General features: G+C 44.7%; 1 protein-coding gene across 1 annotated transcript in view; it reads right to left on the reverse strand.

Annotated features, from left to right (window-relative positions):
- Positions 1 to 14,844, reverse strand: part of SMYD4 (SET and MYND domain containing 4) — a 91,689-nt gene that overhangs the window by 10,176 nt on the left and 66,669 nt on the right. The window contains exons 7-8 of the mRNA XM_077480571.1: positions 12,668 to 12,825; positions 12,452 to 12,584 (exon numbers count right to left, since the gene is read on the reverse strand). Coding sequence (XP_077336697.1) covers positions 12,452 to 12,584; positions 12,668 to 12,825 — 291 coding nt within the window. The remainder of the gene's footprint in view (positions 1 to 12,451; positions 12,585 to 12,667; positions 12,826 to 14,844) is intronic.

Genomic DNA, 14,844 nt, shown 5'->3' on the forward strand with positions numbered 1-14,844 from the left:
AGAGACCGGACCACGTCCAGGGAATGAAGGGCCACCTCCTTAGGATGTGTTGATTTAGGACACAGAGATGGTAACACAATGTCTATTGATGTGAAACGCCAAAACCACCTTTTTATAGAAAAGGCTGCGGGCGCAACACCACTTTCTCCTTATGGATAACCAGATGCAAGACAGGGCCGTCCGTTCCCGAAACCCTCCTGGCCGATGTAATGGCCACTAGGAAGACCACTTTCTGGGAAAGAGTCAACAGAGGAATTTCCCGGATGTTCTCAAACAGCGGTTTCTGAAGCGCCATAGCACCAGGTTCAGATGCCACGGGGGCAAAGGTGGACGCACCAGAGGGACTACATGCTGGACCAATTGTATATCCCTTAACCACTTGCCTACTGGGCACTTAAAACACCCCTCCTGCCCAGGCCAATTTTCAGCTTTCGGTGCTCACACTTTGACAATTACTCAGTCATGCAACACTACCCAAGTGAATTTTGTCCCTTTTTCCCCACAAATAGAGCTTTCTTTTGGTGGTATTTGATCACCTCTAGGTTTTTATTTTATTTTAAATTTTTTTGCTCTATAAAATGAAAGACTGAAAATTTTGAAAAACAAAAACATTTGTTTCTGTGATAAAATTATGCAAATTATTAATTTTTCTTCATAAATTTTGGCCACAATTTATACTGCTACATATCTTTGGTAAAAATAACCCAAATTAGTTTATATTATTTGGTCTTTGTGAAAGTTAGAGAGTCCACAAGCTGTGGTGCGAATCAAAAATTGATCACACCTGATGTACTGGTGGCCTCTCATTTCTTGTGACCCGAACAAGCCAGGAAAGTACAGATACCCTCCAAATGACCCTTTTTTGGAAAGTAGACATTCCAAAGTATTTCATAAGAGGCATAGTAAGGTTTTTGGTGTTGTCATTTTTTCCCACAATTCTTTGCAAAACGAAGATTTTTTTTTTGTTTTTTTTCCCACAAAAGTGTCATTGTAATAGGTTATTTATCTCATGTGGCATGTGTATACCACAAATAATGCCCCAAAATACATTCTGCAACTCCTCCTTAGTATTACGATACCACATATGTGGGACTTTCACAGCCTGGATACTTAGAGAGGCCCAACATGCAGGGAGCACCATCACGTGTTCTAGGAGCACAAGTTACACATCTAACTTGTTGACTACCTATTACACTTTTGAAGGCCCTGGAGCACCAGGACAATGACGTGACACCGATGACAGATGGAATATATGGCACGGCCACATGGCACAGGGAACAGATGGCCATGTGTGCGTTTGTACTCGCTGACGCTGCAGCACAGAAGTTCTCCCTCCTCACATGTTATCTGTGTGAGGAGGTAGAGCCGGCGATGAGAGATGATCTCATATGTTTACGTATGAGATGACAGCTCATTGGACAGGCCGATCGAGTGCCAACTGGCTGCTGTGATTGGCCATTTAGCACGATCTGTGATTGGCTGTGTCCAAGGGACATGGCCAACAGAACCTCCAATGTGCGCCTGCGACAGCGCGAAGTAAACAGGACGTCGTCCAGGGACGCCCTCCCGGCAGTTAGCGTCTGTTCTGTAGCCGTCTTTTGGCTATAGGGCGGACGCGAAGTGGTTAATGATGCTTAAAGCCAATTTCTGGTCTACGCCTCTTTATAGGATCAGCAGGATCCTGGAAACTGAAGAAGAGGTGCGTGGACGCCACCCCTTCTCACACATGGAGATGTAGGCCTTCCAGGTACGATGGTATATCTTCCGAGAAGAAGATTTTCGTGCCCTCAACATAGTTGAAATCACAGAGTCTGACAGGCACCAGTTCCTTAGCACCTGGCTCTCAACAGCCATGCTGTTAAAACCAGCAATGGTAAAGCAGGATGGAGAATCGGACCTTGAGACAGAAGGTCTTCTCGCAACGGTGGTTGTCAGGGAGTGTCCGCAAACAGGCGTACTAGGTCGGCGTACCAGGGACGCCAAGGCTAATCTGCGGCAATCAGCATCACAGGAATCCCTTTTGCCTCCACTCTGCAGAGCAGACATGGTAACAGTTTTAGCAGAGGAAAGGCGTAGAGCAGACAGTACTGACCCCATGGAGCCACCAGCGCGTCTCACGTGTCTGCCCAGGGATCTCTTGTCCTGGATACGAATCTCAGCACCTCCCAATTGAGACAGGAGATACACGTCTGGTGTGCCCCACCGCAGGCACAGCAGCCTGAACACCTCCGAATGCAATGCCCATTCTCCTGGGTCTAGCATCTGGCAACTTAGTGCATCTGCCAGATTTCTACTCCTGGAATGTAAATAGCCAAAAAGGCCAGTACATGTCGCTCTGCCCACTGAAGGATGTGAGTGACCTCCTGTGCTGCAGCTGAGCTTCTTGCTCCTCCTTGATGGTTGACATATGCCACTGCCGTGGTGTTGTCTGACTGGATCCTGATCGGATGCCCTCTTAATCTTGTCGACCATGTGGAGAGGCATAGCCTGATCGCTCGGAGCTCGAGCACATTGGATTGGCAACTTAGATTCCTCCCCCGACCAGAGGCCCTGGGTCAACTGTACTCCCAGTACGCCAGTCAGACTGGCATCCATGGTCCAATGCAGAAGTAGGAATGACTTCCCAGACTGAAGTGCCAGGGACCTCAGCCACCAGAGCAGGTAGTCCCTGACTGGCTCACCCAAATCTGCCGAGTCAGGGATAAAGGAGATTTGTGCCGTTTTGTCAATATCTCCTTCTGCAAGACAGTGGTGTGAAACTGGGCATACTGTACTGCATCGAAGGAGGCCACCATGAGGCCCAGGACTTGCATGCAAAAGTGCAGCTTTATTGCGGCTCTGAGTCTGCAGTCTGTCTGAAGGGAGAAAAACTCACTTCCACAGAGTCTAGCAGTAAGCCTAGGTACTCTAACTGCTGAGTCGGTATAAGCACTGACAGGTTCAACAGCCACCCAAATTCCTGCAGGGTTTGTATGGTGATCCAATTAAAGGGAAAACACTGCGCTATAGTTTGTGAAAAAATGGCCACAACAGCAGCCAACACCAAAAACAAACAAAGTTCCACAGGTAAAATAGTAAAAACAGTGTAGCGCTTCAATAATAATAAATGTGATCAACATGAATTATAGAAATAATAATATGACAAAAATCGCATAAATATAAATGCCTAGAGATAAAAGTCCAACATTAGGTGCTCATTCCACTATGTAGCTGGCATAGGGGTGACCAAACCGTCACAGAGGAGGAAAATGGTGTACTAGGCGAATGTATTCATGTGGATCTGCTTGACTTTAAACATCAGAGAAAAGTAGATAAATACTTCTTACCGGAACAGTTGGACTCACACAGTCATATGACGGTTGAGTCTAGAAGGCTTGAGGTCACAATCTGGGACCAAGGAGTGTAAGGAGGGAGGTCTGTTGAGCTGATGGAAGAGCTCCGGGCGGTTGTAGGCCCAATGATGGATCCTTTCAGATGGAACGTCAAGGTTGTTTGTAATCAAGCTCAAACGCAACCCGTTGTGCCAATACTCCAATCTCCCCCGAATGGGGAGGGGGATGTTGTGAAGTTTTAAACCAAAAGAACGGAGAAAAAGAAAAAGAAAAAAAGGCTCCACATGGTGCGGGTCAAACGGTGTAAAAAATGTTGGTTTATTGAAGTCAAAAGATAATTAATGACTTGGTGATCACATAAAAAATAAAATGAAATTAAAAGCAATGTGGGGTGCCAACAGCTCGCCCACATTTTGGGCGAGCTGTTGGCACCCCACATTGCTTTTAATTTCATTTTATTTTTTATGTGATCACCAAGTCATTAATTATCTTTTGACTTCAATAAACCAACATTTTTTACACCGTTTGACCCGCACCATGTGGAGCCTTTTTTTCTTTTTCTTTTTCTCCGTTCTTTTGGTTTAAAACTTCACAACATCCCCCTCCCCATTCGGGGGAGATTGGAGTATTGGCACAACGGGTTGCGTTTGAGCTTGATTACAAACAACCTTGACGTTCCATCTGAAAGGATCCATCATTGGGCCTACAACCGCCCGGAGCTCTTCCATCAGCTCAACAGACCTCCCTCCTTACACTCCTTGGTCCCAGATTGTGACCTCAAGCCTTCTAGACTCAACCGTCATATGACTGTGTGAGTCCAACTGTTCCGGTAAGAAGTATTTATCTACTTTTCTCTGATGTTTAAAGTCAAGCAGATCCACATGAATACATTCGCCTAGTACACCATTTTCCTCCTCTGTGACGGTTTGGTCACCCCTATGCCAGCTACATAGTGGAATGAGCACCTAATGTTGGACTTTTATCTCTAGGCATTTATATTTATGCGATTTTTGTCATATTATTATTTCTATAATTCATGTTGATCACATTTATTATTATTGAAGCGCTACACTGTTTTTACTATTTGTATGGTGATCGCCACATCCTCCTTTAATTCTGAGGCGGAAGCTGCTCTCAGGAGGAGATAGTCTAGGTAACCTACAATTGCGATCCCGCATTGTTGCAACACCACCAAAATTGGAGCCAATACCTTGGTAAATACTTGGGGTGCTGATGCCAAGCCAAAAAGGGAGAGCCACAAACTGGTAGTGGGCTTCCCCTATTGCAAATTCCAGAAACCTCCGATGCCTGAGGCATATGGGTATGTGCAGGTACGCATCCTGGATGTCCAGACGCCAGGGAGTCCCCTTGATGGAGTGCAGCGACCACTGAGCGAACTAATTCCATTCTGAACCTCTGTACTTTTACAAAGCAATTTAGGGCTCTCAGGTCCAAGATTGGACGTACCCCCATCCTTTCTGGGCACTACAAACAGATTGAAGTAGAACCCCTGAAACCTTTCCAATTCCGGAGCAGGGACCTTGCAGCTTAGCAGGTCCCTTATTGCCCTCCAATAGGACCTCCCAGCGAGGCGGGAGTAAGGGTATGCTGGAAGGGAAGAATCTGTTTGGTGGCCAAGAGAGTAACTATCTTGAGGAAATCAGTTCACAGACCGATTGGTTAGACAGCTGAGAGGCCCACCAGGCTGCAAACTCCCGAAGGCTACCCCCTACCCGAGAGATGGGTGGGGGCAAACCTTCATGTGGTAGCACTTTTGCTCACAGGCTTGTGGGTCCAGGGATGCTTTTGTCCCACAGAGGTCAACCTGTCAGACTGGGAGCGTTTAGCTGAAGTCCCGGACGGAAAAAAAAAAAGGGCCTCTTGAGCAGAAAATGAGGGCCCTTGCCTGCAGCGTGGCTCAGTCTTCCTGGCCTGTGGGAGCAAGGTACTCTTCCCACCTGTGACATTAATAAGGTCATCCAACGAGGCTCCAAAGAGATGCTCACCAAGGAAGGGTAGACCCGTGAAGGCTTTTTTGGATGCCTGGTCCGCAGACCAGCATTTTAGCCAAATCAGGCACCGCAGCACCACTGTTGACATTGAAGCCCTGGAGAGCAAAGGAAGCGTATCCAGGGCCACGTCACAAATGTTCTTAAGGCCGCGCACCAACTGGTCTGCTAGTTCCACGCAGACAGGAGGTAGCTTGCTGCTTCTCCAATTCACGGTGCAAAAGTTTTGCCCATTCAGTAAATGTCTGGACAAAAGTGCTGTGGCCAGTACTGGTCGTATTGCTGACCCCACAACCGTAAACAAGGAACAGGCCACTGCCTCGGCCTTCCTGGTCGGTAGGGTCCTTAAATGCAGGAGTTCCCTCTACCGGGATCGTGGTTACTTTGTTTAACCTGGATACTGGGGGGGGGGGGGGGGGGGGGTGTCGATGACCGGAGGAGCCAACCATTTTTTTTTTTATTTATTTAAGAAGGCTCTCCTCAAAGGGGTAGCGCATCACCATTTTTTTTTTTTTTTTAAGGACCGAGAAGGTCCATTGTGGGCTTCCCCATTCCTTGTATATGAACTTCTCTAAATAAGTCAGATACGGAAACACCTTAGGTGTACGGGCTGGCTTACAGACCCAAAAGGGGCCACTACTTCAACAAAGGAACCTGCTGTATCCTGAATTTTCAGGGTATCACGCACAGCTGATATAAGTGCTCCAACTAGCACTTTGTCTTGCGTGGACCCGGACTCCTCCTCACTGTCTGATCGTTCCTTGACAGTCATCTGAAACAGAGCTGGGGCCACCAGTCTCAGCGGGGCCCGAGTCTGCGTCAGAGCTCTCCCCAGAGGATGGGGGCAGGGGCCCCTTTTTACCATCTTTGCACCCGCACAACGCCTCCACCCTGGCAACGAACAAGCATCCAAAGGCACTGGACTGTTTGCAGACGAGCAGGTTGCAATTGCAGGGAGTTCTGGGGAAGAAACACCAGTTTCTGAAGCCATGCTGACCCACCCTGTCTGCTACCCTTGGGGAGTTAGGAGAGGTGCACAATCCCACCCTCCTAGCTGTTGCAGACTGAGGGCCCCCCCACCGCAGGACTCAAAACCCCGACCGAGTGCTGCGCCGTTCAGTTACAGGTATCTGCGTCCAGTATCAGCTCCCAGGTGTCCTGAGGAAAAAAAAAAAATAGAAAAATTACACACCACACAAAATACCACGCGCCGTTCTGAGCAGAAGGGATCAGTGCCAAGGACAAAAACCACGCTGGGCTACAAAAAAAAAAAAAAAAAATGGGTGCTGGCTGCCCTGTATAAGGGACATAAATCACAAAGAAAACGGCTGCCGAGCTACAGAAAAATAGCCTATGACCCTGCTTTCCACTGAGGCACACAAAAAATGGCAAACAACTGTACACAGTGAATGAACAGATAATGGCAGCAGAACAGCGCTATGGTGATCAGCATATGCAGGGACACAGACACCAGTTAAAGTCGTTGTAAACCCTTACAACACACTTTGACCTACAGGTAAGCCGGCTTCCGTGCGCATGCGCGGGAGTGACAGCGGCGGAGCTGCGAGACCCCACCGAGAAGATGGATGCGCCGGGCTATTGGGGACAGCGGTGACTTCGCTGGATCCTGTGTCAGGTAAGTGACACATAATGGACTACTATGCGATGCATAGTAGTCCATTATGCTTTACCTTGGCAGGGAATGAAAGGGTTAGTAAACCCATCAGGGTTTACTTCCTCTTTAAGGTCAGAGCCCCCCAGAGGACCTAGCTCAAGTACACACACCGCTCAGCAGCCAGTCATGCAAAATTCCGCACGGGGGGGTTATATAGGGACAGGGAAAGAAAAGGGACCCCCTAATCGACCTCTCAGGGAATGCCCAGCTGCTCAATCCTGCAGAGGCAGGAAGGGCTTACTTACCATCAGGACGAGCTGGGGACATCCCATCACAAACCCACTCCTGAGCAGTACGGGGTGGCTGCTGGCTACGGCACACAAGGACATCGGTAGTCCGGTCATGTGTGCCTCGGAGCGTTGCGCTCACCAGCCACCCCTGGGGCCTGAGGGGCATGTCGTGGCCGACAGAGCGTAACTAGGGTCTGCACACACTCGCTGGCCAGGCTGGGGAGACTACACGGCTCTAAATTATCCAGCCTGTCACCCAACTGGCTGTTGATAGCAGATCACAGGATCTTAAAATCTTGCGCAAAAGGCAAAACTCCTGCAAGGAGCCTAGGTCCTTCACTAGGCAGAAAAAATAAATAAAAAAATGAGCTGCAGGAAGCAGGCTGAGGAGTTATTACCAGAGGGCCTGCTCATGGAAACTGTAAAGTTGTTTTTTTTTCACATGTATTACATTTTCTGCCTAGTCCTCTCCTGAAGGTGGCACAATAACCCTATGGTCAAGATTACTGGAGCTGTGTCAGTCAATGAACGAAAGATTCTTTTTTTTTTTAATACAGAAATGTTGGCTTACTGAAAAGGGGAATACAAAGACAATGAATTTCAAGAGCGCCAACTTCCCTAAACTACGAACCTTGTTAGAAGGCATGAATTAAGAAAATCTTAGGAACAAAAAACAAACACAGGAGGAGACATTAGCCAATGCATCCCATTGGGTAATAAATTTAAAGAAGAGCGAACAAAATTCCTGAGGACAGAATTAGACTTGGGAAACTTAACATTAATAAATCACCAGGAACAGGTGGCTTGCATCCGAGTACTTAGGGAACTCAGTCAAGTAATTGCCAGACCATTGTTCCTAATTTTTACTGACAGTCTACTGACTGGAATGGCACCAGCCGATTGGAGAAAAGCCAATGTAGCACCAATATTAAAAAAAAAAAAAAAAAAAAAAAAAAGGCCCAAAATACATCCCTGGGAATTACAGACCAGTTAGCCCAGCATCAAAAGTATGCAAGCTCTTGGAGGGGATAAGGGACTATATACATGATTTTAGTAATGAGAACGGTATCATTAGCAGTAATCAGCATGGATTCATGAAAAATAATTCTTGCCAAACCAATCTATTAACCTTCTATGAGGAGGCGAGTTAACATCTAGATAAAGGAAGGCCCATAGACGTGGTGTAGCTGGATTATGCAAAAACATTTGACACAGCTCCCCATAAACGTTTACTGTACAAAATAAGGTCTGTTGCCATGGAGCATAGGGCGAGTACATGGATTAAACACTGGCTACAAGGGCGAGTTCAGAGGAGTACTCAGAATGGTCAGGGGTGGGTAGTGGGGTCCCCCAGGGTTCTGTGCTGGACCAATCCTATTTATTTTGTTCATAAATGACCTGGATGGATGGGGAAAACGGTTCAATCTCTGCATTTGTGGATGATGCCAAGCAGGGCAACAACTTCTCTGCAGGATGTGGAAGCACAAAAAAAAAAATCAATAAAAAAAAAAAAAAAAAGGAAAAAGAAAAGAACCTCTGAGGGAAGCTAGGATGGAAAAGGACCTGGGAGTCTTAGTAGATCAGGCATGTCCAAAGTCTGGCTTGCGGGCCAATCGTGGCCCGGTTTTGAACGGCTCGCCTGGTTATTTAAACATGTACATCTTTTGTGGCCCCCGGCGATCTCCCAGCGCCGGGGTCACAAAAGATGTATAGTCCGGCTACCTCGGAGGGAGGAGGCAGGACGAGTGCCGTGCACACAGGAGGAGAATTTCCTGTTTACACGGCAGCTGCAATAGGAAGTCCCATCTCTGCCATTGGACGACTGCTCTGTCCCTCAGAGGAGGCGGGACTCTCTTAAAGGGGCCGTTGTGTAAATAGGAAATTCTCCTGTAGGATGTCTTTGGCGCTCGTCCTGCCCTCCATGGCTGCACTGATGGTAATGGCGGGCGCTGCATTCCCGGCAATGGTGGGTCTGCAGATGGGCACTGACCCTTATTTTGCTTCACAGTTCTTTATTTAAAATTTTATTTTAATTTTTTTCCTGAAGCTTCCCTCTTAAAGTGAAGGTGCGTTTTATACGCCAATATATACGGTGTAGCCAAATAATACACTTGAGTTCATCTCTTCACCACACACAGCCACAAAGGCAAGAGAATTCTTGTTGGGTAGTGTATTAGTGCTCGGACGAACACACAGACCAAATTTTAATGGTTCAAAGAATGTCAGGCAAAATGGTCGGCCCTTGCGCATGTTCAGTTCATCAAATCTGGCCCTCTTTGAAAAACGTTTGGACATCCCTGTGGCATGCAATGCCAAGCTGCTGCTAACAGCAAACAGAATAGTGGCATGCATTAAAAAGGGGATCAGCACCAGAGATTAAACGATACGTCTCCCACTCTACAAGACTCTGGTCCAGCCGCACCTAGAGTACGCGGTCCAGTTCTGGGAACCAGTCCTCAGGAAGGATGTACTGGAAATGGAGCGAGTACAAAGAAGGGTAATAAAACCAATAAAGGGTCTGGAGGATATTAGTTGTGAAAGGTTGTGAGCACTGAACGTATTCTCTCTGGAGAAAAAAGACACTTGAGGGGATATAATTTCAATTTATAAATACTGTACTGGTGACCCCACAATAGGGATAAAACTTACGCGGAATGGAGTTTAACAAGACACATGGCCACTCAAAAATCGAAGAAAAAAAAAAAAAAGGAGGGGTAGAGGGTTCTTTACTGCAAGAGTGGCAAGGATGTGGAATTCACTTACACAGGCAGTGGTCTCAGTGGGGAACATCAATAGTTTCAAAAAACGATTAGATAGGCACCTGAACGACTGCAAGATACAGGGATATACAAATGTAATACTGACATATAATCACACACATAGGTTGGTCTTTTTCAACCTCACCTATTATGTAACTAAAAAAAAAAAAAAAAATCCAGCGGGGCATGGAGGTGATCAGCCTATGGCAATCCTGAGGCGTTTCTTTGATAGTGGCTTATAGCTCATCTTCCTCTTCACAATACCCCACAGATTCTCTATGGGGTTTAGGTCAGGCGAGTTTTCTGGCCAATCAAGCAAAGCGATACCATAATCATTAAATCAGGTATGGGTACTTTTGGCAGTGTGGGCAGATGCCAAGTCCAGTTGGAAAATAAAATGAACATCTCCATAAAGCTGGACAGCAGAGGGAAGCACGAAGGGCTGACTTTGGATTTGATAAAACAAAGTGGACCAACAGATGACATGGCTCTCAAATCACGGACTGTGCAAACTTCACACTGGACCTCATGCAACTTGGATTTTGCACCTCTCCACTCTTCCTCTAGACTCTGGGACCTTGATTTCCAAATGAAATACAACATTTTCCACATACTATACTGTACATGGACTTACTTTTCAGTAAGCCAACATTTCTGTATTAATCTTTTTTTAAATTGATCTTATGCAATATTCAAATTTTCTGAGATACTGAATTTTGTACTGTAAGCCATGAAAGTAAAAAGAAAAATGTTTGAAATATATTACTCTGTGTGCAACGCATCTATATAAAAAGATATGAGTTACACTTTTTTAATCGAATTACTGAAATTAATTAACTTTTTGATGACATTCTAGCTTTACGAGATGCACATGTATATCTACATCCTGGATTGGAAAAGGTTATACCAGGATCAAGGCTGCAGCTATGATCCTAGTACCTAAAGTTTCAACTGGCAATGGGGTTTCTGGTTTGATCAGCTGCTTTGGAGGCCAGAGGAGGGATTGGGGTGTAATGGACCCCAGATTTGTCTATCCAGTTACCTCTCACTGCCTGAGGTATTACAGGGGATGTGGTTCATACCTTGTGACAGCAATAAATTTGAATGGAAAAATGAATAAAAAAAAAAAAAAAAAAAAAAGAGGCTAGCGGGGAGTGGGCAGAGTTATATAGGGGATATTTTAGCAGCTTTTTTCGCCAGAGTTCAATCACCTAAAAAGGTAGCTGCATGTAACCTGTAATGAATATAGAAGCCTGTGCCCTATACAACTAAGAAAGGTTGGTGTTGCAGCTTTTACATCACCTTTTTAACTTCAGCATATTCATTGGACACCGATTTAGCGCTATTACTCATTGTCCAATGAGCAGACAGGCAGTGCAGGAAGCTGTAAACCTAAAGCCGGAGATAGTGTGGTAATCTGTCTTAGCATTGGAGCTGCTGAATCCCAAGACAGGCTACAGAAGTTTACAAATTTGTTGACATTTTGCATGTGTTCTTTAACCACTTGCCGACCAGCTCACGCAGAATGGCATTCCTGCATGCACCTGTACGTCAGTTTGTAAAAGCAGGGCAGTATGTGTGTGCACTGTGCTCGCAGGTCCCCGTGGACTCAATGTCCACCAGCGGCCTGCGAACATGGCTAGGAGAGGCAGAACGGGGAATTACCTATGTAAACAAGGCATTTCCCAATTCTGTCTGGTGTCACGTTTCAGTAAGCCCATCCCCTTACAGTTAAAACACGCTGAGGGAACGTACGTAAACCTTAGATCACTCCCTAGTTTTAGCCCCATTCCCTGCCAGTGTCATTTTTACATTTATCAGAATGTGTGTATATATATATATATATATATATATATATATATATATATATATATATATATATATATATATATATATATATATATATATATATATATATATATATATATATATATATATATATTTTTTTTTTTTCCATATTCTTCAAAATTGTCACTTCGTTTATAGCGCCAAAAAACCCCAAAAAAACAAATACCCAGAGGTGATCACATACCACCAAAAAGAGGGGAGAACGGCAACTCAATTTTGTTTGGGGACAGCATAGCACGACCGTGCATTGGTCAGAAAAGTGACAGTGCCGTATTGCAAAAATTCTCTAGTCGTTAAGGGGGGGGGGGGGGGGGGGTAAAACCTTCCAGGGAAGTGGTTAAATTGGCATTTAGCAGTTTTCATAGAATCCCACTTTACTAGATGTAGTTTAACCCAGTTTATTCTTTAAGTACCTGCACTGCAGCTCTACAAATATATAATATGCAAAGAAGGCTTTTAATCTCATTGTAAATGTATCAGATTTTTTAAATTATACGTAATTAGATTCCATTACCCCTGTCAGACATATGAAATACAGCAACTCATTTCTCTGACCAATTAACACTAATGTGTGCTGTAATGTTAATTGAGCTGTCACCTGGATGGTTATCCTGTATGTGCTCTCGAGCCTTTTGAACAGTCTGCTGAAGATTCTGCAACCTGAGGACCAGCTGCTGTCTTCTTACTGTATGTGAACAGGACACATCGAAACAGCGCAGTACATCATCGCCCTTGAAAAAAATAGATAAACAAACCTTTGTATGCAGTGTATATACTAGAAGATGAGCTGAAATTCCCTATGTTGTAAAAATACCTCCAATGCAGCATGACACTTCTCACAGCAGAATTCACATGAAGCTTTAAGTGTAGGGGTCTGGTCTTCTGTACAGGCCTTGCACTGGCAGACAAAGAAATACTGGTCCCTCAGCAACTTTTGTCTTTCTTCAAAGCCCATTCGTAACTTGTGTGGTCCTATAGAATATACAAAGATTAACAGCAGTAGAAAGGGGCATTATTTACATCTACCTGGAATTACAAGAGAAAAGGGATGAAATCACTCCAAAGCGAGCAGAAGTCCCCACTTTAACAGGTGTCTCTGTACCTACCAACTTAATGAGATGAGAGAGAGGTACACCTTATAGCACAGAATATGCAGAGAAAGGACACTCTTGGCAAGGATTAACCCCCACACCTACACCTTCCAGGGGCCCTTTAACTGGATCCTAATGCCAAGAAGTAAAGGAGGAGTGCCTGATGTGACTGCTGTGATTGGCTGTCAGTGGTCACATGATTAGTAGCACATCCCACCGGTTCCCAATCGTAAACAGTAACTGGGAGCAGTTGATAGCGCGGTCACTGTGCTGGAAACACGCTCAGCAAAACAGCAGAGTACTGTGGACCCATATATGTGGCAGCTTGCCATTCCGGCCCACCAGCTAAACTTTTGCATATATGCGTTAACTTTAATGTCAACAACTTAATATGCAAAATATGATTGGTTAAACTCACAAATGCCCTTTAAACTGGCTTTCCAAGAATGTAACATTTTCCCCTCTATTCCTAGGAAAGGAAAAAAAAAATACTTGAATTTTCTGCCATTTTTCCGGTTTGCCAGTTCCTGATAAAACTATATAAAAATAGATTTAAAAAAAAAAAAAAAAAAACAACTGGGGGGGGGGGGGGAGATAAACCTGATTAATCTTAAAAAAAAAAGCACACTATATGTTTAGACTGGTTAGTTATACCAGTATGATGCCTTTAAAATGCTGCACATCATAACAGGACAGAGCATTGATGGCGCCTTACGGGTACCACAATCTCCTATTACAGCATTTTAAGGTTGTGTTATGAATAAAGAAATTCAAGAATCTTTTAACGATTATCCTTTTTGTATGTATAGTAGTACAGACTGCAGTAGGTCAGCGGCCCCTGAGTAGGTAGGTCCCCTGATATCGCTGATCCACCTACACCAGGGATATGCAATTAGCGGACCTCCAGCTGTTGCAAAACTACATGTCCCATCATTCCTCTGCCTCTGTCTTAGACTAAAAACCCTTCTTCTGAATACATCTTTCCTTATTACTGCTGAAGAATGGAACACACAGTGGTACAACTGCATAATAAGTAGGTAAAATTGTTGAAACCAGTTCCCCCCCCCCCCCCCCCCCCCAAAATAAAATATCCATATCAATTTCCTTTTTATAAAGATAATTTCTTCTTCAGATTCACAGGAATCATTTTATTGCATTAACAGATCTATTGAACTCATTTTGGGCTATAATTGCAGTGTTTACCTTAAAGTGACTCTGTCCCTATATAAAAAAATAAAAATAAAAATAAATAAAGTTACATGTCTACCCACCCATACTGCAGCTCTATTGCTGTCGGAATAATTAGAATTGGACACATTGCGTGCTGTGAGGGAGTTCACTAGCCCTATGTTTTTCACTGCGATTTGTAGGGATGTTGAAAATATAATAAAAAAAAAAAAAAAAAAAAAACCCCCACACACCACACAGCGAGCAGAGGGGGGCCAGGCACCCAAAGCTCCCAGAACTGTTAAAGAGCTTGAAGAGTGGAACCCCTATATAGCCAAGACAACTATTGCAGCATGTGCATTATTTTGTGTGTTAATGTGTGGAATGTTAAGGCAGTTTATTAAAATCAATAGGCGGCCAACACACATGCACCATTTCTAGCCAGAGCACTAAAAGCCTAACTAAAAAGAAAATCAGATTCCTTCATACTACACACATCTGGTGTTTTAATGTACACAATACAGCAACGCATAGGCGTGACGACAGCTCAAGCCTCCAAGCTTTAAAGTGTTGCTATAGCTAAAATGGGATATTTGTACTCACCATAAAATCCTTTTCTCTAAAGTTCGACGGACACAGCTCCATTAATTTTCGACCTTCGTGTTATCACGCCACCTTCAGGAGGGGACTAGCAGAACTTGTAAAAACAGCAAGACTGCACAGCACCTTTCAG

The sequence above is a fragment of the Lithobates pipiens genome, unplaced genomic scaffold (assembly GCF_037356315.1).
Source record: "Lithobates pipiens isolate NorthernLeopardFrog02 unplaced genomic scaffold, aLitPip1_a1.2 Scaffold_16, whole genome shotgun sequence".
Classification (NCBI taxonomy): Eukaryota; Metazoa; Chordata; class Amphibia; order Anura; family Ranidae; genus Lithobates; species Lithobates pipiens.